Below are 16,806 nucleotides of genomic sequence, written 5' to 3' on the forward strand. Positions count from 1 at the left end.
GATGTACAATAATAAAATGTAATATATGCATTTAAAAGCTTTTAATGAATATAAACAACGCACACATTCTCGTGATTCATGATTGAGAAAGGCACAATTGCACCGCTAGGTGGATTAAAATAGGTTTTAATTAGTGACATTGCTTGTAGTACTTCCCTTTGGATTGAAGAGCAGTATAGGTTTGTAATAAGGGAAGCCCGTTTAGGAACAACCATACGAAGTGGCGACCCACCTTCCTGAGATCGAAAATAATGTAACAGTGTTATGTATTGCGCTTGTTAGTGGATTTTAAAATAAGCTTTACGCAGAAGCGGCGGCCCCTTGCAAGCAAACCTGTTATCCACTCGTATACCCGGTTTACTCCTACATACGGATTGTATTACGAGGAGAAAAAGGCGTCAGGCTAGCAAGTCCAGCGCTGCCTCGATGATGACGAGACGATGTCAACACGGTAGGGGACAACGCTACTTTTATCATTTTGAAACTGGGTTTATTTGAAAAATATTTATAAATAGTTATCTTAAAGCTACATGTTGCTCACACGTTTCATATATCGTCGCGGGAAAATTTGTCCCTTTTAGTCCGAACGTTTTCCCTATTCTCCTATTTGGTTCAGGGGGGGGGGGGCTAAGGACAAGACCTCATCTTCCCCTCCGCCACATTCCGTAGTCCTTCACGGACGGCGAACATGGACTGGAGAGTGTACGAAAAGCATCCCCTTAGCGACCATCTCAGGCGATTCCACATTGGCCAACGGAACCGTGCACGGAAAAAGATGACCGGCAATCTATAGTGGAAGACGAAAACCTTCAACAAAGTCCTCTTTCTTGATGCATTTCGGCCGGACAGCGGGATCAAGAACGTTGACGCGGCTGGTCTTTTCACTTTTTACTTTATTTTTATTTACGTGACTTTAAAAGTTTTTTTTTCATTCGTCACGCAAAGGCTGGTCTAACAAGAATGATTGTGACGACTTGAGATGCTACAATGCCGCGAAAACTGTAGTCACGAAGTAGACGGCGTCCAGCTTACTGGGTAAAGGAGTCGCTCGGCACGCTACACGCTGCATGTCTCAGGGCCAGAGAGCGGGCTCAGAGAGCAAGATCGGAGAGTGAGAGGGGAGCGTAAGGTGACGTTTCAGGAAGCTCAAAAACGGGAGATCAAGCTTGGCAAGCCAGTTTGCCATAGGGAGCTGTGCTGAAAAGTGGATGCCAATCCCTGGAGGACGCGTGCTGAGTCATGAAGGCGAAGACGAAGGCTCGTCGACGCCAGCCAAAATGTGCCCTGGTAAGCTAAAGATTTCTTCCCAAAGCTCGATCCAAATACCTGGTCGTCCGATACCGTACGGCTAAGAAGAAGGAGCAAACGTAAACGAGTGGCAAGTGACTAACGACGAGCTCAAAGAAGCGTCGATGCGACTAAAATCAAAGAAAACCCTCAGTCCGGATGGAATACCAAACGTGGCGCTGAAAGCTGCGCTCGTGGCATGTTCAGGGTGGTGCTAACGGAGACAATAGACGCGATCGAGAACAGCTTCATCAACCACGTCGACAACGCCTGCGAAAAGTCGGCGATAGTAACGAACACAATAGCGAGGATCATGCCAGACATCAGCGCCCCGAGAAGCAGTATGACACGTCTCCTATTTAGTGTTTCGTCATCAATACTGCGATGTGGGGTTCCCGTCTGCGGTGCAGTGCTGAAAACTGGGGCCAGCGGAACCGCGCTACAGAACAATATCGTCGTAGAAAGTATACGCTATTGCATGGATGATCGCCATTTGCATCACGCGGCGGAGGATATCGAGTGCTACAATCGAAGGAACACCTGGAACGTAAGGAAGACGGTGAGAATCGATTCGATGACGACGTGGCGCAGAAATGGGACAATACGGGGAAAGAAAAGGAAACCTACCGGCTAATTCCAAACCTGTTGACGTGGGTCAACTTCCACCTGACACCTCTCCTTGGTTGCTCCTGAAGTATCTTCATCGGTTTGAGCACGCAACGTCATTGGTTCGAGCACGCAACGTCATCGGGCCCGTAGTGTGAGAACGTCTAGGAGACGCCGGAGCATGTGATCTTCGAATGTCCGAGGTTCGAAACAACATGCAGGAAGCTGCTCGAAACGGGAGGAGCGGACATCAACCCGGATAATGTCGCCTACAGAATGACAAGCGACGTATACACATAGAACGCGGTCAACAGAGTGGTGATGCTGATCATGATCGCCTTACAACGCAAATGGCGTGATGAAAAGCGAGCAACGGTTTCGGGAGAGCAATTACCGCCGGGAAACTCCGCAGTGTTGGGATAGATTCACCGCCGAGGATTAGTTGAGTAGGCTGCGACAGACCAATGAGTATGGGTCGTCGGGACGCCACGCTCCATCCGGACTCGCCGTTCAGCCCCTAGCTGAATGGCTCGGTTTCGGGAGAACTTTCTTGCCGTGAAAGTCTCCGTCCGAGTAGGCCAGGACCAACTGCTTTGACGACCACTTTTCGAGGCAGTGGCAACGCCTGAACTAACCAGAAGGGCCCCGTATGGGTTTCTTTCGATTAAACTCCGTACGGCTTTCCCGTAAGACTAGTTACTTTATTACAATTGAAAATGATTTTTATAGTTATTTTTAATCAATTAGCCTACGCACTACTGTCCCTAAGCAGGTTGATAAGCCGATCGCACGCTACGTTGATCCCTATAGCTGACAAACGGACACCTGTTGCTGGTTGTGAGCTACGCTGATAAGCATGGTCGCATGTCACACGTGTCCCTATGCTGAGAATCGAATAGACGCTGCTGGGCATAAACTAAATTCATAAACTAACAGTATTATTTAGAATAAATTTCTCTTGCGGACCATCCAGTGCAAAATTAAAAATAAATTGAATTTGCAACCTTACGATAAGAAATAGAACTCATCCAACGAATTTTCATGTGTGGCTTACAAAATCGGATCGAAAAGTTAATATAATCGGTGGTGGACAAAATCGGGGGCTGACAAAAGCTGGTCTTCACTGTATTAACATTTGCTTAAACATTTACTTTTTTTCTCAAATCGTTCGTTTGACATGGCAAAGACTGATTACACCCAAGTTCGAATGAGTCGCACCGGTGCAAAAACGAAAGCGCTATCAGTTAACCCGAATTGGCATTCATAAGACAGCACAACAGTGACGATGTTTGTTTTCGAATAATGTGGACACTAATAACCCTTTTCCAAGTAAAATAACCGAATACTATCCTATTTTAGAGAGTGCAGGTGTTTCTCAATTTTCGTGAAAATACTAAAAGATCACTTTGAGATTAGTTCAAATTATATTCAACAAAGTATATTAAACAAGGAATTCCATAAATGTAGACGTCAAATTATTCTTCTATCCACCCTTCAAGCGAGGGAAACGACATGATGGATTAGTTTTGCGGTATGTCATGGGATCCGGATTGGTTGCTGTGAATAAACAATAGGTTATCTCAAAAAATACTTTTGTACCACACTGCAGAGTCTGCATTTTAGATAATTAATTTAAATTCGTAAACTCACGTAAGATGAAGCGGGGTTTTTTGAATGGTACATCACTAGTGCCACTGGTGCTCGGTTGTTGATAGTCCAGATTTGACGAACCAGCATCGCTCATTTCTACGTTATCATCAATGGCAAGCATAGGCTGAGAAATCAATACACTTTGAGAACTTACGTTCTCTCCAGGAACGGTAACAACACTACGCGAAGAAAATTCCGGTTGAGTAGAGGAGTTTTGTGCAGAAGCTGCATCCAAAAACTCGCTTTCGTGCTTTATGTACATTCCTAACGCTCCTTCCTCGTGTGAAGAATCTGATGACAACGCTGATATTTGCACAAGTCCATTGCTCTCTTGGGATGAGCCTGAAAAATAATTTAATTATCAACTTTGGTTGTAGTTATTTATTCTCCAGGCCTACTATCTTGAGCGCGATGAACATCGGCGTTAACCAAATGAAAAGCATTCGTTCCATCAGAGCAATCCGTCGAGATACTTATATCAGAAGACGAAGGTTTTTCCGCCGAGTGTGAAGATTCCTCTACTATTGACGAAAGGACTGGCGGAGTATGCTGAATAATTTGATCTTGCCGCTCGATGCGGGGAGCCTGCTCTCTTACCGCTGTGATAGTCATATCGCACGGATTATAATTCTGCGGCTCAGAGAGAGCCATGTAGCTTTGACATATCTCTGAATATCGTCGCTTTACGGCCTCACACATATCCAATCCACTGGCAAACTTGATATTACGCATTCGATTTACAGTTGGAAACAGCTTCATCAGTTTTTCTAGCTTTTTAATGCTGGGTGAGGGTTTGTTTACAACCTCGGAATAAGAGCGCAGCAATTTAGTTTGTTCGGTAATGATGATTCGGTCTTGCGGAGACAATTGCGCATGGAATGGACTATAATATTTGAAGCTACTGAGCGTTCTCAATAGCTCCTTGTCGTTCAGTATACTATTCTCCTCGAATAATTTTTCTTCACCCGGAAATATTTTTGCATAGTGATCTGGGTCCGGAGAACAGTCCGTACAATATAGATGAATGCCCTGAAAAATTATAAACATTTTTGACTATTTGTACCTACTTTGCATTAATTTACTTACCGAGTTTAAGGGACGATACTTTTCGATTCTATCGTTAGAGCCAACATATACGAGGAACGGCGAGCATCTTGTACAGTTAAAACAAATCATAAAGTATGCTAAATCGTCGATTGTATAATCATCGGTAGTCATTTTTAATAAATACAACGGAAAAAACGATTGTAAAGCGAAGAAACAAAATTTGTTCAATGTTTTCGAAAAAAAAACGTATTGACCGTTCGAACGCGAGAATAAATTTTCGTCCTCGAACAGAGACTCCGAGCGCTATTTTGGACTTTAACGCAGAGATGCCAGGTCATATTTTGTGAAATCTGTGCACAGCCTGTACAAATCTGTATTAAGAATAAAAACGTACAAGTTTGTCCCAAAACAAGAAGTGGCGACCTATTTATTAGTTTTTGTGCGAGGCAAAAATTGATAAATCTGCTCAAATCTGTGCATTATAACAGAAATCTGTGCAGCATATTGAAAATCTGTGAAATTAAAACAGAAAATAATCTGTGCAGCATAATGAAAATCTGTGAAACACAGATTAATCTGTGCACCTGGCATCCCTGCTTTGGCCATAAATTTTAACGTTTTACGTTGGCAACAAGTGCTTTTGGAAACATTCTCCCAGACCAAAATTTCGTTAATTTTTTTCAAATTTCCAACTTTAGTTTTGCAAAAAAAAACGACCGACGTTTGACCAATATCCGTTGATTGTGAGCAAAAGGCACTGGGCACTTCTGCATTACCGACGAGCTTTTGTTGCATTACCGACGAGCTTCATAAGGGTGACCAGATTGAATTCGTTAACACCTCCCTAAGAAACATCCTATGATCCAAGAGCCTAACGACCTGTTCAGGGTATCATCCAAACAATATGTGGAATCGTTGGACTATATGGGTTAAAGTTCGGGTATATTTTTTTATTAGGGCTTGCTAACAAAAATTTACGCTGAAGCTCTAGCCTTACAATTAGTTGGAAACAACGCTGAATTCAAACAATTTAGTTGGATAATGGCTTAAACAGTTCTTGTTCAGCTTATTCTCTCTGATAAAAGGCTTGTTCAGCTTTCGTTGTTTGTTGGGCACACAATGCCCCTTGCAATATCCTGTTTGTAACAAGTTGGAACGGGAACTGCGGATATACATATTTTCTTTTTTCTGTTTATTTTATCATTCGTCTCGCATAACCTCTCATTCTACCTCACATGGAGTGGCTGCATTGGCACTTCCCACTGGCTGCATTTCACGTTAGTTTTTTTATATCCGCATGTCCCGTTCCAGGTAAAAAGTAAACGAATATACGCTTTCCAGTTCCGAAAACCGCAAATAAAAGCTACGACAAATTTGTAGCTTTTTCTTATAAATTCATATTGAAAATATACTACTGTTCATTGGAATTTTTTTATTTTCATTCTTTATAACATGAATTGTGTGCTGCACCTGTCTTAACAATATTAAGTACTACAGTGACGATCTGTTTAACTGAAACACTCATAAGTTTGTGATATTTTGAACAATATTTATTTGAGCGGTATATGCTCCGTTGTGATTGTCGTTGTCGACTAATTCATACATCTTGGAACACTCGTGACATGTGATAACAATGTTAGCAGCGAGGTCAAAAGGCGTGTTGCAGCTGCGAATATTCATGGTTGGCCTAGTGCCGTAGCTTACAACAGGCGCGCACAAAACTTGGTCTATAAAATATGCTGATACTCCCTATTGCTCTGTACGGTCATTAGGCATAGGCATTCAAGCAAGCAGACTATCGAATGATCGGTGTGTTTGAAAGACGAATGATGTGTTCAATATTGCTTGTGGCACTAAAAACTGGATTCTAACCGCACTGCGCACTTACCATTCTTCCATTAAATTTTTCTCATAGACCGGTTAGTTCGACTGGTCTGTCTATAAAAGTACCATCTCTATCACTTAAAATACATGTTTTTGACAGCTCGCAGTTTTGATATCACTCGCACTTTAAAAGTGCGGAGTCCAGGTTGGTGGGAAGTGCGCAATATTGTCCGTGCTTTTCCAAAGGAGACGCGACGAATGTTTGTTTATTGGGGCTTTAACCTCCTGGTCATTTGCCCGAGAAAAGTTGTATATGCATTTCATTTCTTAGTACTATATAGATAATACATTTCATTGTTAATCTTGATTCGGAATCTGTCTGAAAGGTGGATTGGGGTTTAAGTGGACCGTGATGGTTTCTCACATCACCCGGTCCTGGTGTGGCAGAGGGCCCGCAGTTAAGCTTGGTTGGAGAGATGGGGTGGGGGTAGGATACGGAGTAGATATCTTTGGCTGTTTTTAATGTTGCGGAGTCGTCACCTCCGAATGTGCGCTCGAGGATACTAGAGGGTACGCCGAAGGGTTGCTATAGCAATTTCCAGCGAAAAGATAAAACGCCAGCTTCAACGCAAGCACTTTCGGCTGGAGTGCTGGGTAGGCGTTTGGAGGCTGTTCGAATGGATCCGGTGTAGAGTGAGGCTAGAATCTGGATGATCCCTTGAATGTCCACCGGTTATTTCAATCCCGTAGTAAATACGGCTGCAGTGTTTCTATTACATTTCGGATGTCTGGAGCAGATGGTTTGCACCAGACGTTTGCTTTTGGATGTGGACAGCTTGAATCCTACAGAGGTAAAACAGCATTCACTGCAGCTTGATGCGCTTTCTTCCTTTAGTCCGTCCCAAAACAACCACAACGATGTCGTCAGCGTATACAAATATGAACACACCCTTGGGGAGGATGGCAAAGATGGAATTCATACTAATGAGAAATAACGTAACTGCCAGGACGGATCTCTGAGGTACACCATTTTCCTCGGTATAAATGCCCGATTCGCTTCCGCAAATTCCAACTCGAAATTTACGGGTTTGAAAGAAACGTTGAATAAAAAATTCAAGATTACCTCGTATTTCCCATAGATCAAGTTGTCTGAGGATTCCTTCTCGCCAAACCGTGTTGTATGCTTTGTCGATGTCGAGAGCGCGATGTCTGCATGAAGGAGTTCCTTGTTGGTCTGACGAAACGAAACTTTAGAAGCACAATTCAGTTTAGTTGCCAAATACAGTTAACGTAACCAATTAGCACACATTAAACATGGGTAATATATATTTTTCGACGTTTCTCTTAACGCACTAATTCAATTCGTTAAGTCAAAATAATTAAAAGCATGTTTCCAATGAAACGAACCATACTCGTCGGCAGAGTAGAAAATGACGAATAAAATAAACCACGATATGTACCAAGTATACAAACATACCGACATTGGAAGGTTAATAAAACACTCAAGACTACAGTAAGCTGGACATGTAGCGCGAATGTGAGACCAGCCAAAGTTATGTTCAACACAGAACCTAGAAGAGGTAACCACTTCAGGGCAGACTCCGCACTCACTGGCTGTATGCAATCGAGGAAGGTGCGCGTCCGGCAAGCGTTCAAGAAGCTCGGAGAATGGCAACCCAAAATGACAAACCAGGGAATCTAAAATACATTATTAGTCGTCCTTCTGAACCCCTGGAAATATTTTGAAGATTCATGGAAAAAATTTCTCGCGATTTTTATTTTATTAACAATTTATTAGGCATACGTGTGTAGAGTCTAGATTAATTTGCTGTTGGAATTTTTTCCAAAAGTCCCTTAAGCATCTAACATATTTTATTGGTATATAATAGTACAAATAATTGTCCACGTTTTAGTCGCTTTCTCTGGACGCGATCCGCATTAATGCCTTCTCCAGAACGCTAGTCATCAACGGGTACACATCATCGTATTGGGATATATTTTTCTGACGGACGACGGTCCGATATTTCTGAAGCGCTCCTGTAACAAGTTCCAGTCTATCCGCCTCAGACGAATGCGTCTCCAACCACTGGATCAATTTCTCGGTTGACCAGCCCGCAGTGACGTGTGGACTGGCCAATTCTGGACCAGCGAACCCGAACAGCATGAATAGCACAATGTATGATGGCATTATACCTTCCTCTCCGGACGTTTGTTGTACCAATTCTTCGGCAGATACAACCAACAGTGAAGACATTGCCCTCAGTAATCGTAAGCTTTTCCCCAAAACTGTTAGATCCGGAACGATCGGTTTAAGTGCCAGTTCCAGATGGTGTGAGTCTGACTTGAGTCTTTGACGGCCGTTGTTCGAAATTGGACGTATTATTGCGGCATTCTGCACAAATAATTCTATACACCGTATCGCCAAATTTTTACCACATTCTTCAACGATTGATTTATCAGCGAATGGAACAATATGGGAGTTCCAAGAGCGAGACAAAAAGTCCTGCAATTCTTTCATATAAAACGAAGGCCCCGTAGTTGAAATGCTGGATGTGTTCAAACCAGGCTCTCTTTGCATGCTCAATAAAATAATGTTTACGGCCGAATGAATAGATGCAATTAATTGTTGGATGATTGCAAGCGCAATGGTACGACCTTCAAAAAGACTCTGCTTTAATTTGGTGGCAGATTCGGAGCTTGAAAAATTTGATCCTAAATGTTGAATCAACCTATTCACGGCCTCATGGTGGTAGTAGATCACATTGGCTAGCGTGATATTCTGAGATTGAGACGCGTTCGGGTTATCTAAAGAATTAATGAATAATTATAATTGTAGAGTGTTGTGGTCTTGGATCTGTTAATAATATTGGCTTACCCAAAACTTGATGCGTGTCTCCACCGAGTTTAACATTTCGTTCAATCTTATTCCAGATATCCCTACTTGACACGCAGATTACATCGGTCACTTTCCGCATTAGTCGATCGTCCACATTAGCAGCACTTAGCTCGGTTGAAGCAACGCGTATTATGGCATCTATTACTTCTTGATTAGGAAAATCTATGTCAGTTAGCACGGCCTTTAGATTGTTGGCACATTTCTCCAAATAGCCTGCCTCCAGAGAAATAAACACATCTTCCCGGAAAATGAATTTGTTGTCAACTTTTCTTTCTAACCCTCGTGCCACCGAAAGCAGCTTCGGAAGACCCTGCTGCAGTGCTTGTTGCACGTGGGGTTGGACTGTATCAAAGGATTCAATCAACTGTTTTTGTAATTGATCCCAGAACCGAACCCCGATAGTTTTCCCAATGTTAATACAATCCTCTGTAAGGGGCAACTCCAGCAAACAACGTTGCAGAAATTCTATTTGTTGGCAGTAACCATAAAGTTCGTCCAAAAATAACCATTCCAATGATTGCCAAAGTTTTGTGCGAAAGTTAGTTGAGCTGGCCAGCGTAGGCGCTTTCCCTGGTCCCTTGATTGGATTGCGCTCCGTTTTGTCCTTGGTGGGATCTGCTTGGCGCATTTTCCTCACGTCCGAAGCCATATAGCACTCTTTAATAGAATCTGCAAACCCATACAACATTTTTGACATTTATACGTTAAAATTATTAAAATCTTTCATATACCTTTAGTATAACGTTGATACGTTTCCAAAATATTTTGCAAACATTTGGTCAATGTTTTCATATTTAAGAAAATTTCTAAACATTCTTTAGTTTCATCAACTTTTCCATTTTCGATATTTTCGAACAAATCCCGATTTGCGACCTGCAGCAAACGTGCTTTGACCGTTGCCACAGTAGCAATTTCCTCCTTTAAAAAATCAAGTTCACTAAGTTCCACATCCTCCATTAGGCTTTCTAGCTCGTAAACTATGCTAGCCTGCTCTGGAAGTTTTGTAGTATGTTCTAAACCTTTGTAGATCTGAAGAAATCTACCGCTTTGACGTAACAAATGCGATGTCTCGTGAAGTCGGCCAAGTATTCTGGTCTGTGAGACCAGTTGTTCGTACGGTTCGATGATTTGTTTCTTAAGCCGTTCGGCACTTTGTTGTAATAACTCAACGTGGCCAGAAATGGACCCAATTGCAGTATTAAGATGATCGGCGTGATTTGCCTGGGACAGAAGTGACCCGTACTGACTGCGGACTAGGGTATTAATTTGTGTTGACACCTGCTCTAATCCCTCCGACAACTTAGCAACTTGTTCCGCGGCGGTCATTTTGGCAGATAGTTTAACTTGGGCTTCTAGATCATCATCCAGAAATGCACGAAAAAACTCTAAAGAAACAAAATTCATAATCTCATCGCAATTACTAGTTTGAAAGTAACATTACCATCTTTTTCTATATTGTTATCCTCCATTTCAGGACACGTATACACTACAAAATTTGTAATTTTATTGCGTACGAAAATCTGTTAGTTTACACAGTAATTTGTAATTTTATTAGTGTTAACGAGAACCTGGTAGTGAAAACTATTTTTCAGATCAAGGAAAACAGAATATTCGCGGACTGGAATTCTTCGTTAAATACTAAAAAACTAATACTAAAAACTTTGAAATCAAAAAAAATTGCATTGTCATTTGACGTGTACACAGTGTTTGGTCCATCTCGACGAATATATTTTTTTAATTTTTCGACAAGATGTGAGGGTGGCTGGATGTTGTTGGCTCGAATCAAAACTCATCGAATGTAAACAAAGTTAATTCTGTAGCGTCAAACTGGCACCCAGGTGGCGAAATCGTTACACGCCACCGAAAAACTACCTAAAATTGAGTACTTTTGACTCAATCTCGTGGTATCGTGCAGGAATGTAAAATTAAGAAAACCGTGTTGAAGGTAGTTTTCATTTAACTACGGCAAAAATCATCACTCAACCTTGAGTTTAATTTATAGTATACTTAATTTAAGTTGAATTTACCTAATTTTGAGTATACCCCAAAAAACTCAAAAGTACCTTACTGCACGGAAGACCTCGACTGAGTCGAATCTCTCGTTTTGTTTTTGACGACACTAATAAGTGCGAAAGCGACGCACAACTCAAAAGTATTGTATTGTATTGTTTATTTTGGGTTTTAACCGTTGGGTCATTCGCCCATAACTCAAAAGTACCTAAATTAAAGTTAAAAGAACTTATTCTGTGGGTTGTTTTATTTTTGCATGTAGAGTTCAACGTGGAACTGGAGCTTTGCCAGAAAATTTTTGTTTCTCGGATTATGTTTTGGGAAACATCCGGTAATCATCCGATATCCTTCAGGAACATCTGTTTAAGGTGTACTAGTACGAGCCGCTGAAACTTCACCGTATCCGCCTACCCGCCGTCGGAGGCAAGCAAATATCTATACCTTTTGTTCAAAACGTCATATCTAACAAATGTAAACAAACTGAGTTTATTATGCCAAATACAACATTGACTCTATCATCTACAAATAACAGAAAAAGTTAATCATTCTTTACATGCTAATTTAATCTTAAGGTTGAACAGAGAACGGGCAAAAGTCGAAAACGAAAAAAGCAGTTTTTTCCACATCGTGTGTTAGATCTCCATAAAAATCAATCAGCTTAGATAGAATGTTGTTACAGCACTGCTGATTGATTTTTATAGAGATCTATCACACGGTGGGGAAAAAATGCTTTTTTCTTTTTTGATTTTCGCTCATTCTTTGATCAACCTTAAGTCGAAATGCCACATATAGTGTACCGAAGTTTTACTAACATTTTGTAGATGTGATATTTTACGATTCTATCACATTCGCCCGAAAGCCATTTACCCGAATGACATTCGGGCGAGTGGTCCATTCGGGTTTATGGCATTCGGGTGAATGGTTTTCGGGCGAACGTCATTCGGGGACTTTCGGTCGAATTTCATTCGGGCAAATGTGATAGAACCTGTTTTGCATTGTGATGTTTTGTCAAGTCAACTGTAGTTAGCATCTTTTTTCAATGCCAAACCTCATATTTACACTCTCGATTGCAATACAGCACAGGTAATATATCACATATACAAGCCCGCTTGTCAAAACACCATAGTAAAATGTGCCATCTACAAACGGTGTTGCCAAGATCACATATGCAAAAGAGCATAATAGCAAAAGTGATCGACAAAATGAAATAAAATAATAATTACCAAATATTATCGTATTATCCTCGGGATAAACATGTAATGTGCTCACACGATCCTGCAATGAGTAAATGCAGAGGTAATGGTAGAATTAATTGCCTTCTTTGTGTTTAAATTGTTAAATAAATTTACAAGTTGAAAGAAAATTTTTACTCGCGATTTTCTCCGTTTGATGTTTCTGTTAGATATGATGTATTGAAAAACAATTCTAGACATGTGATCTGCTCGTTTGCCCGGCACCAAAAGCGATATGGTGCAGTTGGTGCAGTCGCATTGTGTTATGGAATCAAAATAAAATTGGCAGTTTGGCACCTTAAACATCGGTTCCTGAAGAGTATCGGGTGGATACCAAATATTTTTTAAAGCATAATCTGGAGAGTAAAAATTTTCTGGCAACGCTCCAGTTCCCTGTTGAGTTCTAACGATTTCGCCACCTGAGCCCGAGTTTGACGCTACAGAATGAACTTTGTTTACATTCGACGAGTTTTGATTCGAGTCAACAACATCCACCCCAATTACAACACTTCGACGAGTTTTGATTCGAGCCAATAACAGTGGCCTTCGTCAATTGACATTTCGACGAGTTGTAATTCGAGCTACTCATAGGAGCCCGCACAAACAACATTGATCTCTCACAATCCGCGAGTTTTGATTTGTGTTGAACGTTCGATTGTTTCTCATAAATTCTGCTGCTTCACCTTAATCGTACGCAAAATAACTTAATCTTATTTCTAGGAATGACGAAAGGTACATGAATTCAACTTAAAACATTACCCGCTTTTTTAGTATTATCTTTTTCAGAAAAACGCAAAGCAGAGGAAGATGGTAAACAAACTGTCGGGAAAACAGCTTCTGTTGGCGGAAGTGATCCGTGTGGACCGATCATTCGCAAAGGCTCGCTAATGTGTTTTCGCACCAAGAAAATGGTGGAGATACCCGGTAAAGACATTGTGAGTACTGGAACTGATTGATTGTACGTTGTGATTTAGTTAACGATCGTTTTATTTCCTCAGTTCGGCAGATGCCGATATGTTTCTGTATTCCAGAAGTGTAATCGGGTTGGCGAAGGAACATACGGAATCGTCTGTGAGTAGTTGATTGAAATTTTCCCGCGAGGGGGTAAGATAGCTTTGTTAGGAACACATATTAAGACATTCCTAAAATCAAATGTTTTACGGGTGTTAATGAATATTTGTTGAAAGTTGAACGGTCTCTCAATTCTCCAAACACAGTAATAAGCAAAAAACTTTAACTCATGAATCAAACAGAATACTCCGTCAGATGAAACATCAGTACCTAGTTTGACAATAAACTCATTGCGTTATGTCTTGTTTTTTCCTTGACCTGAATCAATGTTAATATAACAACAGGTTACCGTGTACAATAGTTGAGCATAAATTAAATTGTTTCAGTGACGGATCATTTTGTTCGAGACTTTAAGAGATGAAATGACCAAATAAGTCACCATTCTAATTTTCCTTAAATATTTTTTTTTCAGTTCGAGCAAGAGATACCAAGAACAATGAAATTGTTGCATTGAAGAAAGTTCGAATCGATCATCAAATTTTCAAGGACGGATTTCCAATCAGTGGTCTACGAGAGATTCAAATTTTGAAAAACTGCAACCATGATAATGTAGTCAAGTTGAAGGAGGTTGTTGTGGGTAATAGCCTAGAAAGTATTTTCCTGGTAATGGAATACTGTGAACAGGATCTAGCTTCGTTACTGGATAATATGGACACACCTTTTTCCGAGTCTCAAGTTAAATGTATCGTCCTGCAATTGCTAAAAGGTCTAAAGTATTTGCATTCAAACTACATCATCCATCGGGACTTGAAAGTGTCCAATTTGCTGCTTACTGACAAGGGATGCTTGAAGATTGCAGATTTTGGGTTAGCTCGCTATTTAAGTGACTCTGACAAAGCAATGACACCCGGCTTAGTAACACTATGGTACCGTTCTCCAGAACTGTTATTCGGAACTAAAGAACAAACAACTGCAGTAGATATGTGGGCTACTGGTTGTATTATGGGTGAATTGTTGGCTCATAAGCCGCTCATGCCCGGTGTTAGCGAAATTTCGCAAATAGAACTGATTATAGATCTATTAGGAACCCCTTCTGAAACAATCTGGCCAGACTTTCCAAAGCTGCCAGCTGTACAGAATTTCACATTAAAATCTCAACCGTATAACAATTTGAAACCAAAATTTCCATGGCTTTCCTCGGCTGGCCTGCGATTGCTAAACTTCCTCTTCATGTATGACCCAAACAAAAGAGCTACGGCCGAGGAATGTCTTCAAAGCAGTTATTTCAAAGAAGCACCTCTGCCTTGCGATCCGAAGCTTATGCCTACATTTCCTCATCATCGAGATTTGAAAAACACTCCGAAGGAAACAGCTGAAGTCCCCCCAACGACCAGTTCCAAACCGACGTTTGACCAAACCTCGATTTCCGATCTACTTGGTTCGCTGGTGAAGAAGAGGAAAATAGAATGATGTGTATTAAGCAGTTATGAATAAAGCATTATCAACAAAATTGTATTAATTGTTTTATTGTCTACTGAAACTTGGTTCATTAATATTAGGTAACAATATCATCTATAAGAACTGTCGATCCATAGCATTACGCTTGGCTTTCCTATCTCGTGCCCGTGGAAACCATCGATGTTTAGTCGTATAAGTAACCCGTGCCAATTCACTGCGAACAAATTCTGGATGTTTTCTGGTGATACTGGTGACGCCGGCCACTAAAAGTTCATTCTTTACTAGTGCTGAATTTGAATCGATAACCTCCCGTTCGATGTGTTTTGAATACTCGTAGGGAAAATGCGGTTTCGGATGCCATGCCAGGAAACATTTTCCTCCTACAATCGGTGTGACGCTTTGCACCAAGTTTTGCGGATTTCCTCGAGCGATCTGTACATTCTCATATTGCTTTAATGTTTTAAAATGATTGTACCGACGAAAAAATTTTCCTAAAAACGACATGACTGAAATGACTGATCAACAAAATACGACAAACATGAGGGAGGGACCCTTATTATTGGCTCGAATGAAAACTCGTCGAATTGTCAATTGACGACATGGGTCCCTATTATTGGCTCGAATCAAAACTCGTCGAAATGTCAATTGACGATGGGCCCATGGCTGGATCTAAGGCGGCTGGATGTTGTTGGCTCGAATCAAAACTTGTCGAAAGTAAACAAAGTTCATTTCATATCGTCAAACTGGCGCTCAGGTGGAGAAATCGTTAGAATTCAACGGGGTGCTGGAGCGTTGCCAGAAAATTTTAATTTCCAGATTAAATTTTGCTAAACTTTTCAGTTAAGCTCAGCCGGAATGCTGGCTGGTTCTAATTCGTATTCCGGCTCCCGTGACTCAACCGATTCTTGTTAGAATGTTTAAGAGGTACCGTTTCGATGCGGCTTAGCGGCATAACCGAGGCCTAGGAACCGAAGCGGCGCAAAGCCGCTGAGGATCCGCCGAGCGAGGTGGCCACCGACCCGCTGTCAGAAGCAAGCGAACCTGTGATCCACTCGTTTGCCCGGCTTACTCAAACATAGGGGCTATCCCTAGTTTAAGTCCGACTGAGCGGTAGCGAAGTCGGACAGCGCGCAGAAGCGATGTGGCGTAGCCACATTGGGTGGTGGACACAAAATAAAATTGGCAACGCTAGTAAAATGTAAACACAAATGAACACTCCAGATGAACCTATCGTCAATTGACATTTCGACGAGTTTTGATTCGAGCCAATAATATGGGCCCCTTAAACTAGGGATAGCTCCTATGTTTGAGTAAGCCGGGCGACCACTTCGCCCGGCGGATCCTCAGCGCCTTTGCGCCGCTTCGGTTCCTAGTCTTCGTTTCTGCGGCTAAGCCGCATCGAAATGGTATCCCCTAAACAGAGGTTCCTGAAGGTTATCGGATGGTTACCGGAACCTAGTAAAATTCAACCGGAAATGAACCGTAATTCTGGTTAGTTCTAATTAGTATTCCGGCTCCAGTGCTACAACCGATTTAAACTAGAATCGGTTTTGTCACTGGAGCTGGAATACACATTAGAACCAGCCAGCATTCCGGCTGAGCATAACTGGAAAGTTTCCCAAAATATAATCTGAGAAATAAAAATATTCTGGCAACGCTTCAGTACCCCGTTGAAGTCTAACGATTTCGTAACCTACCTGGGAGCAAGTTTGGCGCTATGGAATTTAACTTTTTTTTTTCTTTCGGCAAGTTTTAATTCGAGCCAACAACATCCAGCCGAGAATA

At 41.4% G+C, this 16,806-nt stretch overlaps 4 protein-coding genes across 5 annotated transcripts; 2 read left to right on the plus strand and 2 right to left on the minus strand.

The window, feature by feature from the left end:
* The first annotated feature begins 1,486 nt into the window (after window positions 1-1,486).
* Window positions 1,487-1,921, plus strand: LOC131693293 (uncharacterized). Its single transcript, XM_058981001.1, has one exon. It carries the CDS (start codon window positions 1,487-1,489, stop codon window positions 1,919-1,921), a length of 435 nt encoding a protein of 144 aa, XP_058836984.1.
* A 1,377-nt stretch (window positions 1,922-3,298) lies between these two features.
* Window positions 3,299-5,423, minus strand: LOC131690056 (uncharacterized). Its single transcript, XM_058975523.1, has 4 exons — window positions 4,630-5,423; window positions 3,942-4,572; window positions 3,544-3,885; window positions 3,299-3,450 (listed from the first exon to the last, which is right to left on the minus strand). The coding sequence occupies exons 1-4, from the start codon at window positions 4,759-4,761 to the stop codon at window positions 3,377-3,379; spliced, it is 1,179 nt and encodes a 392-aa protein (XP_058831506.1). The 5' UTR covers window positions 4,762-5,423; the 3' UTR covers window positions 3,299-3,376.
* A 2,762-nt stretch (window positions 5,424-8,185) lies between these two features.
* On the minus strand, window positions 8,186-10,991 carry LOC131690859 (conserved oligomeric Golgi complex subunit 5). Its single transcript, XM_058976929.1, has 4 exons — window positions 10,752-10,991; window positions 10,042-10,695; window positions 9,290-9,979; window positions 8,186-9,219 (listed from the first exon to the last, which is right to left on the minus strand). Exons 1-4 carry the CDS (start codon window positions 10,777-10,779, stop codon window positions 8,324-8,326), a joined length of 2,268 nt encoding a protein of 755 aa, XP_058832912.1. The 5' UTR covers window positions 10,780-10,991; the 3' UTR covers window positions 8,186-8,323.
* Window positions 10,992-13,144: 2,153 nt separating this feature from the next.
* On the plus strand, window positions 13,145-15,073 carry LOC131691308 (cyclin-dependent kinase 10). 2 transcript variants are annotated; one of them, XM_058977599.1, is made up of 4 exons: window positions 13,145-13,284; window positions 13,324-13,487; window positions 13,551-13,623; window positions 14,036-15,073. In XM_058977599.1, the coding sequence occupies exons 1-4, from the start codon at window positions 13,275-13,277 to the stop codon at window positions 15,031-15,033; spliced, it is 1,245 nt and encodes a 414-aa protein (XP_058833582.1). In that variant the 5' UTR covers window positions 13,145-13,274; the 3' UTR covers window positions 15,034-15,073. The 2 variants fall into 2 exon arrangements, with proteins under 2 accessions (XP_058833582.1, XP_058833583.1); XM_058977600.1 differs by having other exon boundaries at window positions 13,339-13,487.
* The last annotated feature ends 1,733 nt before the right edge of the window (window positions 15,074-16,806 follow it).

Source organism: Topomyia yanbarensis, chromosome 3 (genome assembly GCF_030247195.1).
Source record: "Topomyia yanbarensis strain Yona2022 chromosome 3, ASM3024719v1, whole genome shotgun sequence".
Taxonomy (NCBI): Eukaryota; Metazoa; Arthropoda; class Insecta; order Diptera; family Culicidae; genus Topomyia; species Topomyia yanbarensis.